General features: G+C 42.2%; 1 protein-coding gene across 12 annotated transcripts in view; it reads right to left on the bottom strand.

The window, feature by feature from the left end:
- Positions 1–23,015, bottom strand: part of mlip (muscular LMNA-interacting protein) — a 186,951-nt gene that overhangs the window by 107,841 nt on the left and 56,095 nt on the right. For 4 of the 12 annotated variants that reach the window (XM_069885958.1, XM_069885955.1, XM_069885956.1 and 1 more), the window contains one exon: positions 1,142–1,273. The exons of 4 other annotated variants lie outside the window; for them this stretch is intronic. In XM_069885958.1, the coding sequence (XP_069742059.1) occupies positions 1,142–1,168 (27 nt within the window). In that variant the 5' untranslated portion in view covers positions 1,169–1,273. Of the gene's footprint in view, positions 1–1,141; positions 1,274–1,296; positions 1,477–23,015 lie in introns of all 12 variants that reach the window. 4 more of the 12 variants (XM_069885951.1, XM_069885950.1, XM_069885952.1 and 1 more) reach the window with 1 other exon arrangement.

The following is a 23,015-nucleotide window of genomic DNA, read 5'->3' as shown; positions in this document are numbered from 1 at the left end:
AATGTAAATTTCAGCCTGCCAAGGAAAATAAGGGTAAAAATTGCAGGGGCAGTGGTAAAATCTTTAGAAACAAGCGTAATCTCAATAAACCAAGAGATTGTATATGTTGTAAGATTGGTCAAACAAAAGAGAAAAAGATTTACAGAGCAAATAAATATTGCTGGTGCATAAAATCAACACTGTGGAAGAAAATCCACAACATTTACCTAAACATGGACCAATGAGACAGAATTAAAGCTGTTTAGATGAACTTTCGAAAGGCATTTGATTAGATATGGAATAAAAGGTTGGTTGGAAAAATAGAAGTCCCTGGGATATAAGGAAGAGTAACAGCTTGGCACAAGGAGAACAAACAAGGAAGAATCGTGCAGTCTAAATGGAACGAGCTGAATGGGCCACATGCAGAGAGAGAGAGAGAGAGATCTAGATAAATCTCTACGACACTCAAAGTGGCAAAAACAGCATAAGATCCAGGATTTATAACACAGAACACAAAAGGCAGGAAGTTATGGTGCAAAAAATCTATCCTGGTTCACTGGTCCAGTCTCTAGTTCTGAGCCTCACACATTAGGAAAGCCAAGGAATGGTTCTGAGAATGACACCTGATAGTGATGGCAAAATAATTAAGTTAATGGAGTGACTGTTCTTCTAAAGTCAGAGAAGTCTCAGAACTGATAATGATTCTTAAAATTTTGAAAAGCTTAGATATAAATAGATACTATTTCCAGTGTTTGAAGATACACAAGAGAACATAGATTTCAAGTCATGCATTTACTTACAGTGAAATTGTATGGTTTGTGTGCTGTGATGAAAACAGAAAGTGCTGGAAATACTCAGCAGGTCAGGCATTTGTGCAAAGAGAATCAGATATACTGTTAAAGGTCAATCCCTTCATTCGAACCCTAAACTGTGATTGACTGTCGTCTAGCTGATTGTAAACCTTGCCTTTGGAATTGAGATAGAACTAATTTCCTAAAGCTATGTTTCTTATACTTCTCACCGAATAAATGACACCTTTGAATTGTATCATTTTACTCTATTAAAAGAAATAGTTTCATATTTTGGATCATTTTCTACAACTTACAACAGTTGAGATTCTTCACTGAATCACCTTTAGTCATTGAATCTCTCTATCATTTACCTTATTATCCTGCACAGAAAACATCATTCAAGGTTCTGTCTTAATGGAACTTGAAACAGTCTGAGTAAAACTTCCTTCAAATCTTTCATCTTCGGCTGAAATATTTGCAGTGGACGTCAATCATATCAGTGCCTAGGAAAAGCAAAGTGACATACCTCAAAGACTATTGGCTGGTGGCATTTACGTCCATGGTGAAGAAGTGTTTTGAGAGGTTGGTTATGGAGCAAATCAACTTTAGCCTCTGGAAGGACCATGATCCACTTCAATTTGCCTTTCATCGCAACAATTCAACAGTGGAAGGCACTTCGCTGGCCCTCCACTCTGTGTAAGATCACCTGGACCACAAGAAAACCTGTGTCTGGGCTACTTCTTGTTCACTACAGCTTGCTTTTCAACACTACTATACTAGCAGAATTAATAATCAAACAGAATCTGGGACTCTTTTCATTGGTCAGCAACTGGATCCTTAATTTCCTCATTGACAGACCGCAATTAGTGTGGATCTTCAAACCTCCTCCTCACTGGCCATCAACCTCAAGGCTGCGTGCTTAGCTCCATGTTCTAGACCTGTGCATACGTGATTGTGTAGACAGGTTCAGCTCCAACACAATTTATACAATTCACTGATGATACCTCTATTGTTGGCCAAATTACATGAAATGATGAGCTAGAATTCAGGATGGAGTTTGGGAGGTGCAAGAACAAAAATCTTGCTCTCAATGTCACCAAGATCTTAAAGTATACTGTGAATTTAAGGAAGGTGAGGCTGAAAGATCACAGGCCTGTCTTCATTGGTAGAAAAGCAGTGGAAAAGGTTAGTACCATTCCTGAGCTCTTCTAGAGCAGGCACATGGAGGAACTTCAAAAAAAGGGCAAGAAGTTTACAGAGATTTGACAAGCCGTTGAATACTCTATCAAACTTCTACAGGTGGACTGTGGAAAGTATACTGATTGGTTGCATCACAGCCAGGTTTGCAAACACAAGTGCCCAGAAATGCAGAGTGCTGCGTAAAGTAACAAATCTAGTCAAATATTTATTAACCAACCTCCCATCCATGAAAGATTCTCCCTCCAGGAGGCAGCCAAATCAAGTTTATTATTATCCAGTTGTATAGGAACAGCCCTATGAAACAAAGCTCTCCAGTCCTCGATTCAAAAACATGCAGACACACGATCGGACATAACACACATACAGGAAAACGATATATATGCAGGACAAGTATTCAATTTACACAAATAAATAAATATTTTTTTCCATGTGAGAAGCTCAGATGGTTAGTGTGAGCGATTTCTTTGGTTGTTCAGCATTCTCACTGTCCATGGGAAGAAGCTGGAAGCTGTTCCTCAGCCTTCTGGTGCTGGCTCTGATGCTCCTGTATTTCTTCCCTGATGGGAACAGCTGAACGATGCTGCACTCCCTTCTCAGACAACGATCCAAGTAGATCACGTCGATGGGAGGGGGTGATCCTCTCTGCCACTCATATGGTCCTGTGGATTGACCTCTGATCCATTTCTCTGCAGCAACCATACCTCACCATAATGCCGCTGGCTGGAATGCTCTTGATAGAGCTCCTATAGAAGGCTGATATAATGAGGGCCAGTAGCCTTGCCTGTTTCAATCTTCTCAAGAAGTGCAGTCACTGTTGCACCTTCCTGACAAGTGAGGAGATGTTGCATGTCCATAATAGGTTATTAGTTAAATGAACTTGAAGGAACTTAGTGTTCTCCATTCTCTCTACTACAGAGTTGTTGATATGTAATGGAAGGTGACATTCCTGATCCTTCTGAAGTCCACAATCATCTCCTTTGTCTTGTCCACATTGAGACTCAGGTTGTTACTCTTGCATGATTTCACAAGATTTTAGAACATTGAACACTACAGCACAGTACAGGCCCTTCGGCCCTTGATGTTGTGCTGACCCAAGAAAGTACTAAACCCTCCCAACATCGTAACCCTCTATTTTTCTTCCATCCATGTTCCCGTCTTTGAGTCAGTCTCTTAAATACCCCTAATGTTTCAGCCTCTACCACCACCCCTGCAAAGGCTTTCCATGCACCCACAACTCTCTGTGTAAAAAAAAAACTACCCCTAATGTCTCCTCTAAACTTCCTTCCCTTCACTTTTTACTCATGTCCTCTGGTGTTTGCCCTTGGAAACAGGAGTTGGCTGTCCACCCTATCTATGCCTCTCATAATCTTGTAGACCTTGATTAAGTCTCCTCTCATCCTTCTATGGTCCAAAAAGTCCCAGCTCTGCTCACCTTGCCTTCTAAGACTTATTTTCCAATCAAGGTAACATCCTGGTAAATCTACTCTGCACCCTCTCCATAGCTTGTGCATCCTTCCTGAAATGAGGTGACCAGAACTGACACAATACTTTAAGTGTGATCTCACCAGAGATTTGTAGATTTGCAATATGACCTCTGTATTCTTGAATGCAATCACCCTATTAATGAAGCCCAGCATCTCATAGGCCTTACTATCAACCTGTGCGGCAGCCTTGTGGGATGTATGGATTTGGACACAAGGTCCTTCTGTTCATCCACACTCTTAAGTAATTGACCATTAAACCTGTACTCAGCCTTCTGGTTTGTCCTTTCAAAATGCATCACCTCACACATCCAGATTGAACACCATCTGCTGCTTTTCCGCCCATTTCTACATCCTGTCTATATCCTTTCGTAACTTTCAACAACCTTCAGCTCCATCCACAACTCCTCCAAACTTCATAACACCCACAAACTTACTGACCCATCCTTCCGCCTCTTTACCCAGGTCATTTATAAAAAACACAAAGAGCAGGGGTCCCAGAACAAATCCTTGTAGTACTCCACTTGTCACCGACCTCCATGCAGAATATATTCTTTCCACTACTACTCACTGCTTTCTACCTGCAAGCCAATTTTTAAAATCCATACAGCCAAATTTCCATGGATTCCATGCCTCAAGACTTTCTGAACAAGTCTCTCATGGGGGACATTGTCAAATGCCTTACTAAAATCCATGTAGACCACATCTACTGCTCTACCCTCATCAATTTTTTTTGTTATCTTCTTGATATGCTCCATCAATGACTCCAAAGACTGAGAGGGAGATGATAGGCTTTAATAGCTGGCCTGACTCCACGTGCTCAAATGAATGTATGGGGGTGGGAGGTCAATCTTTATGGCCAGGTTACAAGGGGAGGAGCTACTGGAGAGCGAGTCATCAGTGGGTGGGCCAGCCACTCCTATACAGCAGTATATAGATATCACTTCTCAAAAAAACTCAATAGACTCGTGAGGCACAGCCTTCCTCTCACAAAGCCATGCTGATGATCCTTGAGTAGATTGTACTTCCATAGATGTCCATAGATCCTATTTTTAAGAATACTCTCCAATAGTTTGCACACCATTGGCATAAGACTCACCTGTCTATAATTCCTAGGATTCTCCCTATATCCTTTTTTAAAAAGGGGACTATATTTGTCATTCTCCAATCCTCCAGCTGAAGAGGAGTCAAAGATTGTAGCTATTGCCCCAGCTATATCTTCCCTCATTTCCCATAGCAACTGGGGTGTATTGCATCCAGCCCTAGGGACTTATCTATCTTTATGTTTTTTAAGATCCAACTCTTCCTTAATCTCAACACTATCCAGCACACAGGCCCATTCTATTCTGACTTCACCCTGTTCAAAGTGTTTTTCTCGTGAATACTGAAGCAAAGTATTCATTTAGAACCTCCCCAACCTCCTTGCCTCCAGGCACATTGCCTCCTTTATCCTTTAGCAGCCCCACCTTCATTCTCATAATTCCTCTGTTCTTCACAATGCATAGAATGCCTTGGGATTTTCTTTAATCCTACACTCCTGTTTGGCTCCGAATCATGGGTCCTCTACCGGCATCACCTATGGCTCCTAGAATGCTTCCACCAGCGTTGTCTCCACTCCATTCTCAACATTCATTGGAGCGAATTCATCACCAACATCGAAGTACTCGAGATAGCAGAGGCCGACAGCATCGAATCCACGCTGCTGAAGATCAAACTGAGCTGGGTAGGTCACGTCTCCAGAATGGAGGACCATCGCCTTCCCAAGATCGTGTTATATGGCGAGCTCTCCACTGGCCACCGAGACAGAGGTGCACCAAAGAAAAGGAACAAGGACTGCCTAAAGAAATCTCTTGGTGCCTGCCACATTGACCACCGCCAGTGGGCTGATATCGCCTCAAACCGTGCATCTTGGCACCTCTCAGTTCGGCGGGCAGTAACCTCCTTTGAAGAAGACCGCAGAGCCCACCTCACTGACAAAAGACAAAGGAGGAAAAACCCAACACCCAACCCCAACCAACCAATTTTCCCTTGCAACTGCTGCAACCGTGTCTCCCTGTCCCACATCGGACTTGTCAGCCACAAACGAGCCTGCAGCTGATGTGGACATTACCCCTCCATTAATCTTCGTCCGCGAAGCCAAGCCAAAGAAAGAACATGCCAAGACCTTCTCATGCACCCTTCAAGCACTCCTAGTCCTTCCTGGCTACCATATATTTATCATGAGCCCTTCCTGTTTCTTGCTTCCTTCTTCCTCTTGACTAGTTGACTCACCTGTTTAATCAACCATGGTTCTCTTTTCCTACAATCTTTCCCTGTCCCAGTGGGACGAACCTATCCTGAACCCAGCACAACTGGTCCCTGAACCTCCTCTACATTAGTTCTGTGCTTTCTCCTTTGAACATCTGTTTTCAATTTACTCCCACTAGTTCCCGCCTCATCCCTTTGCAATTAAACTTTCCCAATTAAGCATTTTCTACCTCTTCTCTGAAGTGTGACTCATCATTGTTACTGACGAGGCCAACTTCTGACGTGACATCTGCAAACTTGATGACATTGTTGGAGCTGGATCTGGTGATCATCAGTTGTGGGTCAGTAGCGTGAGCAGGAGCAGGCTGAGCCAACATCATAAAGATCTCCCATCACCCTGTTCACAACATCTTACTTTTCCCTTAAGGATGAAAATACAGAAATCTGAAGACCAGCACCCCACGATTCAAGGCAGTTTTTTTTTTCCAAAAGCTATAAGGATTTTGAACCTCCCCTTACAAACCTAAACTGCTCCAGGGCCACCAAAAAATCTGTCTACATTATTGAAAAGCCATTTTTTATCCTGTACCGACTGCAACTGTGAATATTTTTCTATGCACTTCTATTTATCTTAGAATACTGTGATATTTTAATTAGTGCATCTGTACGTTGCACAGACACGTTGTATATGACACTAAACTCTCATTTCATCTGTTGGTGACAGATCATCCTGAGGCAAGAGACAAGAGTTCTGTGCTCCCTGAATTCGATGTTATGTGATTTTGCTTGTGGCTTCAGCATACATAAAATTAAAATATTTTGCTGCTTTCCCATCAAGACTTGACAGGCAACATTTGACAGCAAAAGGTTTGTAACAGCTGTCAATCGCCTGAAACTTCCTATGGTGATGGTACCCATTTAACTGTGGGTTACACCTGCCTATGGGGAATACAACTGAGCAAATGCCAGAAAGGAATAGTGCAGACGAAGCAGTAGTGTGATATAGCATTAAAACATCACAGTAGATTCGAGACCAATATTTCTCAGCAGGCTACTTGTAGTCTGTGGGTCAGTTCTGGTGGTCTGTAGTGATGTAATGAAAAAAAATCTGAGAGATATAATGAAGAAGTTTGTTGTCATTGTTCGTCTGTTCATCATTTGTTCTTGAGTACAACCATGATATTCAAGTTTTCGGGTTACGTTGTGTGTGAAGGTGGCTGCTTAAACCAATCTAGGCTGATAAGTTCATTTCACAGAGGTGACAGGGTGTAAGGATGCTGTAACATTAGTGGTTCTTGATGTTTGAGTCATCAATTAGTTTAAAAAAAAAACAAGGACAGAAATTTGATGACAAAGTAAATGGATATTCTCAAAAATTTTGCCCATCAGAATTAAGCAAATGTCCCGTCAGTGGTTTGGGAAGTGGCTTGAACTTGCGACCCAACCTCCTCCCACTGACTGGTTGTGGATTTGTTACAGGTAGCCCAAGCTATGTGAGGGAATACTTAAAGTGGTCCGTGGAGGAGAATCACTGGTCTAGACTATCGACAAGAAATGCCGCAGGACCGCACCTTGATCGTACATAGTGGTGCAAGCCATCCAATCGACACTAGTTGAAAGGCTGGATGACTATATTTTACAAGTGCTTTCCTCTTTCATGCCAAATTATCCATCACCATTGCTGTAAAATACATACCTCCAAAATCTTGTAACATATAACCATATAACAGTTTATGGCATGGAAGCAGGCCATCTCGGCCCTTCAAGTCCACGCCAGTTCACTCAAACAACTCTGCTGTGCTAGTACAGATTCTATCACCAATGTGTATATGTACAGATTGTAGTGTAGGATGACTGTGATTGGCTGAGAGTGTAGCCACACCTACTGGATGGGAGTTAAAGTCAAAATTCTACTCCTGCTGTGTTCCCATGTAAGTTTTCACTTTCTCTCTTCACAGACCCTCTTTCTAGCATTCTCTTTCATTTCTACTTTCCAGAAGTTGCATTGCCCTGTGTCTCACAATTCCAGCAGTGTTTCTGTCTTTAATCTATTCTGCTCCTATCGATCTCCTTCCAAAGGTGTCCCCTGACAGGTCAGCTGCTCCACCACCCTCTCCCTGCAAACACATGCATTACCTCCGTCATTCGGTCTCTGTCGGTCTGCACCCATCTCAATTCTCTGCCTCATCTCTTCTCTGCAATGCAAGGCATCTTCAATTTCTTACATTTCTCAAATCTGCTAAAAGGCCGTCATTTGGAAAGGTTCCTTTTTCCTTCAGTTAACTGCTGAATCCTGCACTGTCTGGAAGGAGTTTGTATGTTCTCCCCATGTCTGTGTGGGTTTTCCCCGGGGCACCAGTTTCCTCCTACTGTTCAAACCATGCCAGAGGTTGTAGGTTAATTGGGTGTAATTGGGCAGCACGGACTCATAAGCCAAAATGGCCTGTTACCGTCCTTTATGTCTAAATTTAAATTATTTCCAGCATATTCTGTTCATATGCAGAATAGAATCAATCTATGATCCAAACCTCCATTGAATTGAATTATAAAAGCGCAGTCATTCCTACAGTCTGACACATCCAAAAGATTCAGAAATGGCCAGGAATTATGTTATTTATTTAATGAGTTCCAAAAATGTCATTGAGAAAAAAAGAACTATGTTTACTTGGGGATAAGAAAATTCCATCATACTGTAGGTGGGGTGGGGGCACATGGTAGAAGGGTTATGAGAGAACCCCAGTGGTAAAATAGAATTGCTTATTGTCATATGATACAATAGAAAGCTTTACTTTGCCTGCTATCTAGGCAAGCTGACCTGCATTCAGTACAGCAAGTACAGTAAGCAACAACACCTCTGAAAGCATGATCAACAGTGTTAGGTTACGTCATAGACAGACACATGCAGCACCTTAATAGATTTTAATATTGCTTTTTTGGGAGATCACACACTCTGGGTGGAACAGCTGCTGTCTCACTGCCCCAGAGACCAGGGTACAATCCTTACTTCTGGTACTGTCTGTATGGAGTGTGCATGTTCTCCTTATTGACTGGGTGGATCTCCTCCAGGTGCTCCTGAGTCTTCCACAATCCCAAAGACGCGAGGGTTAGTAGGTGAATTGTCCTTTAAATGTGGTTGAGGGTAAGTGAAAGAATAAGATGGGATCAGTGTGGGATTCTGTAAAGGAGTGGTTGGGGCAGGAAGAGTGTCGGTGATGTGTGACTCCATGACAAACAAAGCTCAAACGCCATAAGACATGCCATCATTTTCAAGTACTGTGGTTGTTTATGAATCATGAAATAGAACAAAAACAATTCAATTTGAATGAAATAATAGTTTAAATCTCAGCAAATGACCCAATGCATTTGAAAGGAATGCTTCCAAACACATTTTAGCACCAAAGCAAATTAGGAGATATTCAGGAAAATTGCTAAAGGTCGGACAAAAGGGAGTAAAGGTCCAATATAATGGAAGTAAGAGGGGAAGTTGCAGAGAGATATAGGGAGAACTTTTGAGTGCAGAAAGCCATGGAATCTGAAGAGATACCTGCACACCACAAAACTCAGGAATGACTGGGAAGTTTGCATGAGAGGAACACTGACAATTTGGAAGATGATAAAGCTGGGCGATTCGTGTCATACATCATCATGCAGGCTCCAACCGGCACTCCAATACATGAATAGGCTGCGCAGCCTTCAACCAGCACTCCAATACATGAATAGACTGCGCAGGCTCCAACCGGAACTCCAATACATGAATAGACCGCGCAGGCTCCAACCGGCACTCCAATACATGAATAGACCGTGCAGGCTCCAACCGGCACTCCATACATGAATAGACTGCGCAGCCTCCAACCGGCACTCCAATACATGAATAGACTGCGCAGCCGCCAACTGGCACTCCAATACATGAATAGACTGCACAGCCTCCAACCGGCACTCCAATGCATGAGCACACTGCACAGGCTCCAATCGGCACTCCAATACAGGAATAGACTGCGCAGCCTTCAACCAGCACTCCAATACATGAATAGACCGCGCAGGCTCCAACCGGAACTCCAATACATGAATAGACTGCGCAGGCTCCAACCGGCACTCCAATACATGAATAGACCGTGCAGGCTCCAACCGGCACTTCATACATGAATAGACTGCGCAGCCTCCAACCGGCACTCCAATACATGAATAGACTGCGCAGCCTCCAACCGGCACTCCAATACATGAATAGACTGTGCAGGCTCCAACCGGCACTCCAATACATGAATAGACTGCACAGCCTCCAACCGGCACTCCAATGCATGAGCACAATGCGCAGGCTTCAATCGGCACTCCAATACATGAATAGACTGTGCAGGCTCCAACCGGCACTCCAATACATGAATAGACTGTGCAGGCTCCAACTGGCACTCCAATACATGAATAGACCGTGCAGGCTCCAACCGGCACTCCAATACATGAATAGACTGCACACCCTCCAACAGGCACTCCAATGCATGAGCACACTGCGCAGGCTCCAATCGGCACTCCAATACATGAATAGACTGTGCAGGCTCCAATCGGCACTCCAATACATGAATTGACTGTGCAGGCTCCAATCGGCACTCCAATACATGAATAGACTGTGCAGGCTCCAACTGGCACTCCAATACATGAATAGACCGTGCAGGCTCCAACCGGCACTCCAATACATGAATAGACTGCGCAGCCTCCAACCGGCACTCCAATACATGAATAGACTGCGCAGCCGCCAACCGGCACTCCAATACATGAATGGACTGCGCAGCCGCCAACCGGCACTCCAATACATGAATAGACTGCACAGCCTCCAACCGGCACTCCAATGCATGAGCACACTGCGCAGGCTCCAATCGGCACTCCAATACATGAATAGACCGTGCAGGCTCCAACCAGCACTCCAATACATGAATAGACTGCGCAGCCTCCAACCGGCACTCCAATACATGAATAGACTGCGCAGCCGCCAACCGGCACTCCAATACATGAATAGACTGCACAGCCTCCAACCGGCACTCCAATGCATGAGCACACTGCGCAGGCTCCAATCGGCACTCCAAATCATGAATAGACCGTGCAGGCTCCAACCGGCACTCCAATACATGAATAGACTGTGCAGGCTCCAATCGGCACTCCAATACATGAATAGACTGCACACCCTCCAACAGGCACTCCAATGCATGAGCACACTGCGCAGGCTCCAATCGGCACTCCAATACATGAATAGACTGTGCAGGCTCCAATCGGCACTCCAATACATGAATTGACTGTGCAGGCTCCAATCGGCACTCCAATACATGAATAGACTGTGCAGGCTCCAACTGGCACTCCAATACATGAATAGACTGCGCAGCCTCCAACCGGCACTCCAATACATGAATAGACTGTGCAGGCTCCAACCGGCACTCCAATAGATGAATAGACTGCACAGCCTCCAACCGGCACTCCAATGCATGAGCACAATGCGCAGGCTTCAATCGGCACTCCAATACATGAATAGACTGTGCAGGCTCCAACCGGCACTCCAATACATGAATAGACTGTGCAGGCTCCATCTGGCACTCCAATACATGAATAGACCGTGCAGGCTCCAACCGGCACTCCAATACATGAATAGACTGTGCAGGCTCCAATCGGCACTCCAATACATGAATAGACTGCACACCCTCCAACAGGCACTCCAATGCATGAGCACACTGCGCAGGCTCCAATCGGCACTCCAATACATGAATAGACTGTGCAGGCTCCAATCGGCACTCCAATACATGAATTGACTGTGCAGGCTCCAATCGGCACTCCAATACATGAATAGACTGTGCAGGCTCCAACTGGCACTCCAATACATGAATAGACCGTGCAGGCTCCAACCGGCACTCCAATACATGAATAGACTGCGCAGCCTCCAACCGGCACTCCAATACATGAATAGACTGCGCAGCCGCCAACCGGCACTCCAATACATGAATAGACTGCGCAGCCGCCAACTGGCACTCCAATACATGAATAGACTGCACAGCCTCCAACCGGCACTCCAATGCATGAGCACACTGCGCAGGCTCCAATCGGAACTCCAATACATGAATAGACCGTGCAGGCTCCAACCAGCACTCCAATACATGAATAGACTGCGCAGCCTCCAACCGGCACTCCAATACATGAATAGACTGCGCAGCCGCCAACCAGCACTCCAATACATGAATAGACTGTGCAGCCGCCAACTGGCACTCCAATACATGAATAGACTGCACAGCCTCCAACCGGCACTCCAATGCATGAGCACACTGCGCAGGCTCCAATCGGCACTCCAAATCATGAATAGACCGTGCAGGCTCCAACCGGCACTCCAATACATGAATAGGCTGCGCAGCCGCCAACCGGCACTCCAATACATGAATAGACTGCGCAGCCGCCAACCGGCACTCCAATACATAAATAGACTGTGCAGGCTCCAACTGGCACTCTAATACACGAATACACTGTGCAGGCTCCAACCGGCACTCCAATACACAAACACACTGCGCAGGTTCCAACCGGCACTCCAATACATGAATAGACTGCGCAGGCTCCAATCGGCACTCCAATACATGAATAGACTGTGCAGGCTCCAACTGGCACTCTAATACACGAATACACTGCGCAGGCTCCAACCAGAACTCCAATACACGAACACACTGTGCAGGTTCCAACTGGCACTCTAATGCATGAATACACCGCGCAGGCTCCAACCAGCACTCCAATACATGAATACACCGTGCATGCTCCCGAAACTCACATAGGCACACAAGGACAAAGATGGCCACAGAATGCCAAATTAACTCTGGACGCCTCTGACAATGGGACACCAACCAAACAAGTAAAAAAATTACTCATTTTGCCCCGACAATTCTGGCCCCTAATTATTATAATTAGACATAATGTCTAAAATAATAATTACACAATCAATGTTTCCAGAATCTTTGAGTTAAAACTTTGACCAGTAAACTTCAAATTTTTCTCAGACAAAATGATCACAGCTTTCCCTTTGAGCTTAACATGAAGTGTTTCTTCAGTATGTCCTTTGGCTTTCTTCAGCATTCTGCTTCTCATAGGAAGAATTTAAACTCTTAACACCCAATTTTGAAAATTTATTTGATCCTCTGGATTTTAATAAATGAATCTCTTTAACCTTCCCTGCATCAAATTTGCTCATCTTTATTTATTTTCTACGGTTGGTCATAAATAAAATTCAAATGACATTATTTCTTCATCTTATTTATCACATTGCTGAAATACAATTTCTTTCTTTCTGCATTGTTAGTAACTGATCCTTCAAATTACATTCTTGTTTGTTTTCAGTGGTCAACTGTCTTGCTTTATTAATCAATGGCTTGTTTTCTTTTAAAAGATTCATCTCTTCCTCCAACCTTTTACATTTTGATAATTGCTGAATCTCCTTAATAACTGTATTCACTTCTTCAGCAGTTATTCTTTTCTTTCACTTTCTGACCTTGTGAATTTTATTTACAATTAAATCTTTATTCTTGTCAACCTTTCTCTGGGCTTTTTCCTTCATCACTTTCAAAATTAAAGAACTATTAGCTTCATTCTCATCTTTTTGAAATCTAATTTTGTTTCCAAGTACAAAGTTAAAATAGTTTTGTTCACTGTTTTTCAACATTTTGTTCTCTGAAAGCAGTTGCACCAACTTGTTCCTTTATTTTACCAGTGCAATTTTCTGCATTCGCCAGTTTTGCAGCATGTGGCGATATTTCTCCATTGGCGTTGTCTACTGCAATCTCTGAGCTACCAAAGTTACTTTCAAATTTGTTCTCAGTTTCTTGCTTTAGTCCTGCCTCTGATTCAATTGCACAGGAGGGGGGGGGGGGGAGAAAAAGTCACTGTATATGTGTGAAAAAGAAAAAGTGTATATCATGGCTAATGTGATTTACGGTGTGAAAAATAAATTTTTTTTTTTTTAATTTAAAAAAAATTGCACAGGAATGATCACCAGCAGTAGTTGCAACATCTTCTAATACTTCAATTTTGTCTATTGTTGATGAAAATAATTCCTTCAATATTGTTTTAAATGCTTTTGATTTATTTTCACATTGATCTGTTTTCTTTTCTTCAGAAATTAATTTCTTATTTACAGTCTTTTGCTGTTCCTATAAACTCATCAAATTTCACAACTGAAGTCCTGTTGACACTTGTCTCTAATTGTTCCTGAGTAATATTATTGTTTCCTCCTAAAGTCCATTAATTGTCTATCCAAGTCTAGTTTTAACATCATAAGGTCTATCTCCCCTACTTCATATTAAAACTCAGAAGTGCAATAAGGGATATTAACATCTTGTCCTACATAACATACCATGGTTCCAAAGCCTTTGGTACAACTGAAGCGATCAGAATCTCTACCTCAGAATTAATTTCAGGTATATAAACCTTCCACAGATAAGACAACTGATGGATATCGTTTTGATGTGGGATGTTTCCTTTATGCACAGGAATAGTCTTCTGAGTGTACAAAATTGGAAGATCACAAATATCCTTGTCATGCAATCCAGCAACCTCTAAGCCTGATGGTGATTTCAACAACCTTTTCTTGTCACATAGTTTTCAACACAATCTTCGACTTTCCTCCCTGAAGCTTGTTTGTTCATCAGTCCCACTGTGCAAAAAAATGCACTACTGCCTGGGTCAAGAATTCCCATTCTTGTTCTTGACTTGTACAGGAACTATTGAAAGTTTGTAGTTATCCACACCGGCCCAGTAAGACCCCTTGTCTGAACTGAGGCTATAAACACTGTTTTCTGATGTTTCCTATGTTTCTGTTTGCTCCTTTTCCAATTTCTTGTTCCTTTGATAGATATGCAGTATTTTAGCATGCGTAAAATTGCACGTTATAATGAAGCCATTTCTTGCAGTTTTCACTGATGTCCCCTTTATACAGACAGCCAAAACATATTCCATTTTCCTTTAAAAAAGTGATCTTCTCTTTATGTTCCTTCTTTTCCAACCATAAATGCGTTTCCAAAGCTTGTCCACCTTTACAGAACAAACAACTCTTCTAAGTAGGTAAACTCTCCTTTTCTTTAGTTACTTTATCTTTTTCTTTATTTGTAACTGACACAGTCATAGCATAAGTACTCCTTTTCAATTTCTGACTAAACTGTAAGTTAGACCTCCTTACATCTATGATCCCCATTGAAGTGTCTCAGGTATTTCCATGTATTGGATTTGTTTCAATGTACACCTGCCCTTGAAGAAAATCTACCAAATGCTTTAAGGTAGCTCTTTGATCGAAAATTTCCTGGAAATCACAAGCCATTCTTCTCCATCTGTCCCACATCTGGTAGGGTAATTTATCTAAGATGATTCGCATACTGCCAGGCACTTCAAGGTCACAAATATTGTTGATATCTTCCATGGTATTACAACATCCTCTTAAAAAGTGTATGTTTCAAGAGCCTTTACATCATTCATTTTTACTGATGACCATTTAGGAGCTTTATCCATATAAGCTAACACAATTCAATGCTGGTTGCCAAAATGCTTCTGTGGTAAAGACTAAGTTCAGTCGAATCCTCTCCGAGGATATATGTTGACAACTCTTTACAAGTTCCTTTGGTTGTCCTTCTGTGCACATTTCCAAATGTTAAAGACAATCTCCAGGGTCTTGGCACTTGTTTACAATATTGCATCTAAAAGATCTCATGAACATTTGGTGCCAAAATGGGTCTCCACCAAAAGCTTCTTCCCTTGTCAGATTCAGTCTTGCCATGTTAACACTTATTTCCATTTGGACCTAGTTTCTGTTGGCTCAGTTCTTCTCCAAGGTCTGCAACTTTCATGCCTTTAATACGTTGCTCCTTAAGAGCAAAGTCAGCAGTTGCTTCAGCCATTTTTACTCATCTTGCTCCAACGTCCTTCAAGCACAAAACACAAACCAAATCAACAGTCCCCAATGGATGAGCAACAGCAAAATCCAAACTGTGTTCAAACTTTCCACAAATACACAGGAATCCACAGACTTAAGCCAACTGCTTCTAATGGCTGTAAAGTGCTGCTATTAACAAGCAAGTTTCCACTGCCACATCTGTCAAAAATATCACTGATTTTCAAGAAATGGCTTCACCAATGTGATTATAAGACACTTGGCTATTAGATAAGAAACTTTAAATCCCTCTTTGGCTGTTACTCGTGGCATATGGATGTGGATTACAAACTGCCCCAACTTGAGGCATTTTCAAGAAGGCCACCATATTATTTTTCAATATCAATACAAAGTACAGAGTTTCTTCTCTATCATCTATCCTTCAATTTTCTGTTCCAAACAATACATTTTCGTTGACTAAAAATACAGCAACTTTGATCCAATAAATAGTTGCTTGAAGGCTAGGTGTGACATTTATTCATGATTTGTTTCAATTATTTCCAATACAAATCCAGATGTATTTCAATCCTTAATTTAAAATGCAAACTGGTAACTATCTTCTTCAACATTCAATGAAATTACTATAAATAATATCTGCATTAAAACTCTGTGAATACAAAGTAATATTCATGAAAATGTGAATGCTGTGAAAGCAGTCAACGAAAATATGAGCATTTCATTCACTCACCCTTCTCTATGTCACTAAGTTTTTATATATTCTAAACCTCCTGATTTGCATCATACATTACCGTGTAGGCTCCAACCCGCACTCCAACACACGAACGCACCGCGCAAGCTCCAAATGGCACTCCAATGTACGAATGCACCGCGCAAGCTCCAACCAGCATGCCAATAAATGAATGCACCACACATGTTCCAACCAGTACTCTAATATACAAACGCACTGTACAGGCTCCAAACAGCACTCCAATATACGAACACATTGCACAGGCTCCAACCAGCACCACACATGCTTCAACTGGCACTCCAATAAATGAATGCACCACACATGCTCCAACCAGCACTCTAATATACAAACGCACTGTGCAGGCTCCAAACAGCACTCCAATAGACGAAAACATTGCGCAGGCTCCAACCAGCACCACACATGCTTCAACTGGCACTCCAATAAATGAATGCACCACACATGCTCCAACCAGCACTCTAATATACAAACGCACTGTGCAGGCTCCAAACAGCACTCCAATAGACGAAAACATTGCGCAGGCCTCAACCAGCACCACACATGCTTCAACTGGTACTCCAATAAATGAATGCACCACGTATGCTCCTAGAGCTTGCACATGCGCACAAGAACAAAGATGGCCATGGAAAGCCATACAAACTCAGGACACCCCCAACGATCGCACGGGGCCCAACAGAATGCCTACCAAACAAGGTAAGTAAACAAAGTACACATTTTGGCTCCTACACTGTCCTTGTGTCAACCAAGTCTCTGTAATGGTGACAATATTATAATTCCACACACTCACCATCCTCTGTTCATCTCCTTTATTCATAATACTCCTTGATTGAAATAGGCACATTTGACTACATTTACGCTTCCTTCTTTCCCGCCTGTTCTTCCTCATAAACCCACAACATATTGCACCATCCTTTCCACCTCGTGCTCTATTTGCTGCCCTCACATTCTGGTTCCCATCCCCCCTGCCAAACTCGTTTAAACTCTCCCCAACAGATCTGGCAAATCTGCCTGCCAGGATATTGGTCCCTCTCCAGTTCAGGTCCTGTGCATGCTTTTTGTATATGTGGGACATTCCTTCCCTAGAATAGATCCCAATGATCTACAAATCTGAATGCCTGTCCCCTACACCAATTCTTCAGCCACGCATTCATCTGCCACAACTTTCTATTCCTACCCTAACTGGCACATGGCATAGGCAACAATCCAGAGATTACCATCCTTGAGGTCCTGCTTCTCAGCTTCGTTCCTAACTCCCTATATTCCCTCTTCAGGACCTCACTCCTATTCCTATCGATGTCATCGGTACCAATGTGGACCACAAAATATGGCTGTACTCCTTCCCACTTGAGAATGCTGTCTACTCAATTGGAGACATCCCTTACACTAGCACCTTTAATTAAAAATTTTTTTTTAGTCATACAGCAAGGTAACAGGCCATTTTGGCCCACAAGTCCGTGTTGCCCAATTTACACCAAATTAACCTATTCTCCAGCTATGTTTTGAACAGTGGGAGGAAACCAGAGCCCCCAGGGAAAACACACGCAGACACGAGGAGGACATAAAAACTCCTTACAGACAGTGTGGGTTTCAAATCCCAGTCCCAATCACTGGCGCGGTAAAGGTGTTAAGCTAAGCACTACACCATACCCTCAGTATGGTATGTTACCTTGGAGACACTCAATCTTGTTCATAGAACCTCCTAACTATTTGATTAACTATCAAATCCCCAATCACTATAGCTCTTCTCCCCCATTTTCGTCCAAGCCAAAGGGCCAGTTTCTTTGACAGAGAACTGTCTACTAAGATGTCCCTGGTAGATCAATCCCCCAACAGAATCCAAAATGATATATTGATTGTTGAGGGGAACAGCCACAGGGGTGCTCTGCACTGACTGCCTATTCCTCTTCCCTCTCCTAACAGTCACCCAGTTACCTGCTTCCTGCCTTTTGCGTGTGACTGCCTCCCCATAGCTTCTCATCCTGCTCCAGCTCTCTTATTTTGTAAGAAATATCTTACAAAAGATTATGAAAGAATTATATGATTCAAGATTTATTTATTGTCATGTTAAAGTACAGAACATGTCTTTCTTTGGCTTGGCTTCGCGGACGAAGATTTATGGAGGGGTAATGTCCACGTCAGCTGCAGGCTCGTTTGTGGCTGAAAAGTCCAATGTGGGACAGGCAGACACGGTTGCAGCGGTTGCAAGGGAAAATTGGTTGGTTGGGGTTGGGTGTTGGGTTTTTCCTCCTTTGTCTTTTGACAGTGAGGTGGGCTCTGCGGTCTTCTTCAAAGGAGGTTGTTGCCAATATTGCACAAAATTGCCTTCTGCCTTCCATAAGGCAGACAATATGAAAACATTATATATAGGATACTTCAAATTTTAATTTAAATATACACCACAGTTACCGGCTCTTCAACCCCACGAGCCCGTGCTTCCCAAACACACCAATCATGCTATAACCCTCATAGGCTTTTGAAGGCTGAGAGAAAACCAGAGTGCCTGGATGAATCTTAGACGGGGGACGAAGATACGAACCCCTTTCAGACAGCGCCAGCCCATATTACCGGCGCTGTAATAGTGTTGTGCTAACCACTGCACTCACATGACTGGATCAATGCTCTCATCTTAAAATCTGAGCACTCTTTTTAGTGGTAAATTCTCACCTGCATAGTCTTTTGTGACCTTTCACTTTGGAGTCATTTCCCACATATCCTTTCACTCCCTTGCGAAACATCTTTTGCACACTGAGTTATTCTGGTAGATAAGACAATGTGTCTTTTCATCATGTTAAGTCTATATTGAACAGGTGCCGTCATTACTTCATCATGTTGAGTCTGTATTGAACAGGTACCGTCATTACTTCATCATGTTGAGTCTATATTGAACAGGTGCTGCCATTACTTTATCTCAATGAAAGCAGTTCTATGTTCTCCTCCCAGTCTTCATTTAAATAGAATATCTAATGGAATATTCCAAATCTAGTAAAAGGTCTCATCTCAAACTTTAGCCTACATTTCAGATGAGAGAGAGAAAAACAAAGAGCTGGAGGAATTCAATAGGTAAGGCAGCACCTGTGGAGGGAAAGTGACAAGGTGAGACCCTACATCTGGACTGAAAGCTAAAGGAGAAATAGTCAATGACCCCCAAGCAGTTCAAGTTTCCAGCATCCAGCACCAACATTATCTACCTTGAAGAAGGGCTCAGGCCGAAACGTTGGTTATATATTTTTACCTCTGGGTGGACCTGCTGAGTTTCTCCAGCACTTTTGTGTTTTACACTGATTGTCAGAGTGTGCAGTTCCTGAATTTACCTTCATCCTCTAACATGACATTTTCCTTCTAGTCATTCAGCACAGACCAGAAGAGCCAAAGAGTCTCTTTTCTGTGTTGTAATGTTCTATGGATCTATTACAAATCCAGAATTCCTCAACCAATATGCACCTTCGCAGCAATGAATCAATTTTTTTTTGGTAGAGGGAATGTTAACAAAAGTAAATTCCAGAATTCACAAACCATCTGCTCAAGAAACTTAACAGGTTAAGCAACTTCTAACATCATTTCACTTTCAATGAATTTGCATTTTGGGAAGAAGTTTGGAACAGGTCCCAAAGGCATAGGCGGAAACAGGACTGTCGACTCCTCACTGACCATCGAGCGTCCACCTATATCAATCTGCAATATTCCATGTCCCTTGCAATGAACATGTGGTAGAATTGAATTTGGATGTGAAATTTATAATAGTATCCTACATTGAAGACGTCAGTTCCACATGGCCTCTTGTAATAATCAAATATCCATCTTCCTCTGCACCTTCACTCTGCCAGATGCTAGAATTCTCAGTCAATCACTTTAAGACCGGGTACTTTGAATCTGCAGACACATCAGGCATTCTTATCTGACAGAAATGCCAAGTGTTTTATATCGAGAAGAAGAGACAGGTTTAGCCAACGGTAATATGAACTCCCTTGGTAGATGCTATTCCTTTATTGATGTCCAACTTATTGCCAATCCATCAATCAGCTGGCATTTTACTTTGTTTGCTTCTAACTCCTAAAGCAGACACCAGCTTCTGGCATTGACATCAAGCTGTAGGATTCCCATGGAGGAGCACAGAATAAATCCCAAACTCCATTCCCAGACTAGCTTCCAACCAAACCGGAGAAGGTAGGAGATGAGGCAGCCCTTGTCACAGTTTAAACTCCTGCAGCATCTGCCTCATTTCCACTCTTAGGTTACCATCACCGTATAAACTCAGAATCAATCAGCTTTCAAGAAAGACCCTTTCAACAGATTATATAAATAAAAACTCCACTGTTCCTGGCTGAACTGCCAGGGAGCATCAGAGAAACAAATTAAATTTTATAATTTTTCATGATTACCAGTCTTCCTAGATTAGATTACTTATCTCTAAATTTACCTTCAGATATGCTCAACCTGTGCCACACCAACATTCAATCACTTATCCAAAGGGTGATAGCTAATCAGTGCAGATGGAAACGTGGGTAAAGCAGAAAAGTAACCCATCAAACTATCACAGCAAAGCTATTAAAGCTGGTTCCCAAATGTAATTTAATGAAGCATGCAGTATCGTTACCTTATTAAATGATAAAAGCTGAATAGAAATCCAAAACATAAAGCAGATAATTTTCAAGGGTACAGGCTAAAATGAATGATATCCATGAGGGCATAACTCTGTTATTCAAAGCCAGTTTCTTTTTTAATTCAGCAACACCTGGCACTTACACCCAACACAGCCTTACAAATAGAAAATGACTAATATAAATGAGCGTTATTTTCTTACCATTAGCGCTTCCAAAATGTCTGATGGACTAAAGTCCCTTCCTCCAGCTTGTTTATATTCTGTGCCACCAAAACAGTTACGGTTCTCTGACCCAGATCAACATGTTATTTTTAAAAAGGCATCCACTTGTTGGAATTCATGGCACTGAGCAGCAACTTGGACAGTTGGACTGATAACGGTCATGTGGTTTGACTTTCTATTTATATATTTCCCAGGCTTGTATGTAGATAAGTGGAGACATGTTAACAATACCATTGTTTTGGCTTTTAACCTGCTGGTTCAGCACTACAAACTTGTGCTCTTACTCCCATTCTGGGAAGACTCCCACCGGCGGTATACCCCATGGATAAGATTGTCAATGTAAATGGAATCCTAACTCACACCAAATCCAAAACCTCAGTCTTTACTATTTCAATTCTTACTGGTTAATGGTGGCTCTCAATGAAGCAATGCCTTTATCATAAAATTATCATCTTGCTTTTAACAGTAACATTCTCTGCTTCTGTCTCTCAAATTCCCTTCAGTGGTACATGCACTCATCTAATTTCAATCTCTCATGGGTACCTGAATGTTTTCGGAACCCTGTTGGTAGTCAGATTTGGTTCCAACTTCAGAATCAGAATATAGGGTCCAAATTGCATGTATTGTTGTTCCCGTTTCCTTTTTACAGCGAAAACATCTGTCTGATACTGTTGGGTCCCATTTATTTAACTTTTGGAGTGTGATGTATAGCCTGTGGAACCAATTATATTGTATCATGCGTAACCTCGTGTTTATTGTATTTCTCATAGTTCCGGCACATAGCTTTTCCCATGCTTCATTCTTTATCTTTATGTTTAGATCTTGTTCCCATTTTTGTTTAGGTTTACAGTTAGTTTCCTCGTTCTCCTTTTCTTGCAGTTTGATGTACATGTTTGTTATAAATTTTTAAATTATCATTGTGTCTGTAATCACATATTCAAAATTGCTTCTTTCTGGTAACCTCAGACTATTTCCCAATTTGTCTTTCAAGTAGGTTTTCAGTTGGTGGTATGCAAACATTGTATCGTGAGTTATATTATATTTGTCCTTTATTTGTTCAAAAGATAATAATTTATTTCCCAAAAAACAATTTTCTATTCTTTTGATTCCTTTTCTCTCCCATTCTCTGAAGGAAAGGTTATTTATTGTGAAAGGGATTAGTTGATTTTGTGTCAATATTAATTTTGGTAGTTGATAATTTATTTTATTCCTTTCTACGTGAATCTTCTTCCAAATGTTGAGCAGATGGTGCAATACTGGTGAATTCCTACGTTGCACCAATTTATCATCCCACTTGTATAGTATATGTTCAGGTATCTTCTCCCCTATTTTATCTAGTTCTAATTTGGTCCAATCTGGTTTTTCCCTTGTTTGATAAAAATATGATAAGTATCTTAATTGTGCTGCTCTATAATAATAACATCAACTTTAAGGGATCACTACCTTCCACGAATAAGAACATCTATTTCTTTTCGCTTATAGACGAATACTCTGGTTTTCCATTTGCCATCTCTTGCCTCGATACCTCCACCGCCTCAATTATCAAGACACTGGCAGAGATTTTTACCATGTTCGGATAACTGACATTCATCCACAATGACCAGGGGTCCAGCTTCATGAGTGAGGAGCTGCACCAGTACCTGGTGATGTGAAGCATTGCATCTAGTCACACGACTGGCTGCAACACCAGGGGCAATGGCCAGGTAGAACGAAAGAATGGGGTAATCTGGAAGGCAGTCCTTCTGACCCTTAGGTCGAAAGGATCTTCCACTAACTACTGGCATGAGACCCTTCCCAAGGTGCTCCATGCCATTCAGTCACTCTTATGTATGTGTACCAACCAGACCCCTCGTGAATTCCTCTT

Source organism: Narcine bancroftii, chromosome 6, assembly GCF_036971445.1.
Source record: "Narcine bancroftii isolate sNarBan1 chromosome 6, sNarBan1.hap1, whole genome shotgun sequence".
Taxonomy (NCBI): domain Eukaryota; kingdom Metazoa; phylum Chordata; class Chondrichthyes; order Torpediniformes; family Narcinidae; genus Narcine; species Narcine bancroftii.
The sequence above is the reverse complement of the archived record's forward strand: the minus strand, read 5'-3'. Positions and strand labels throughout refer to the sequence as shown.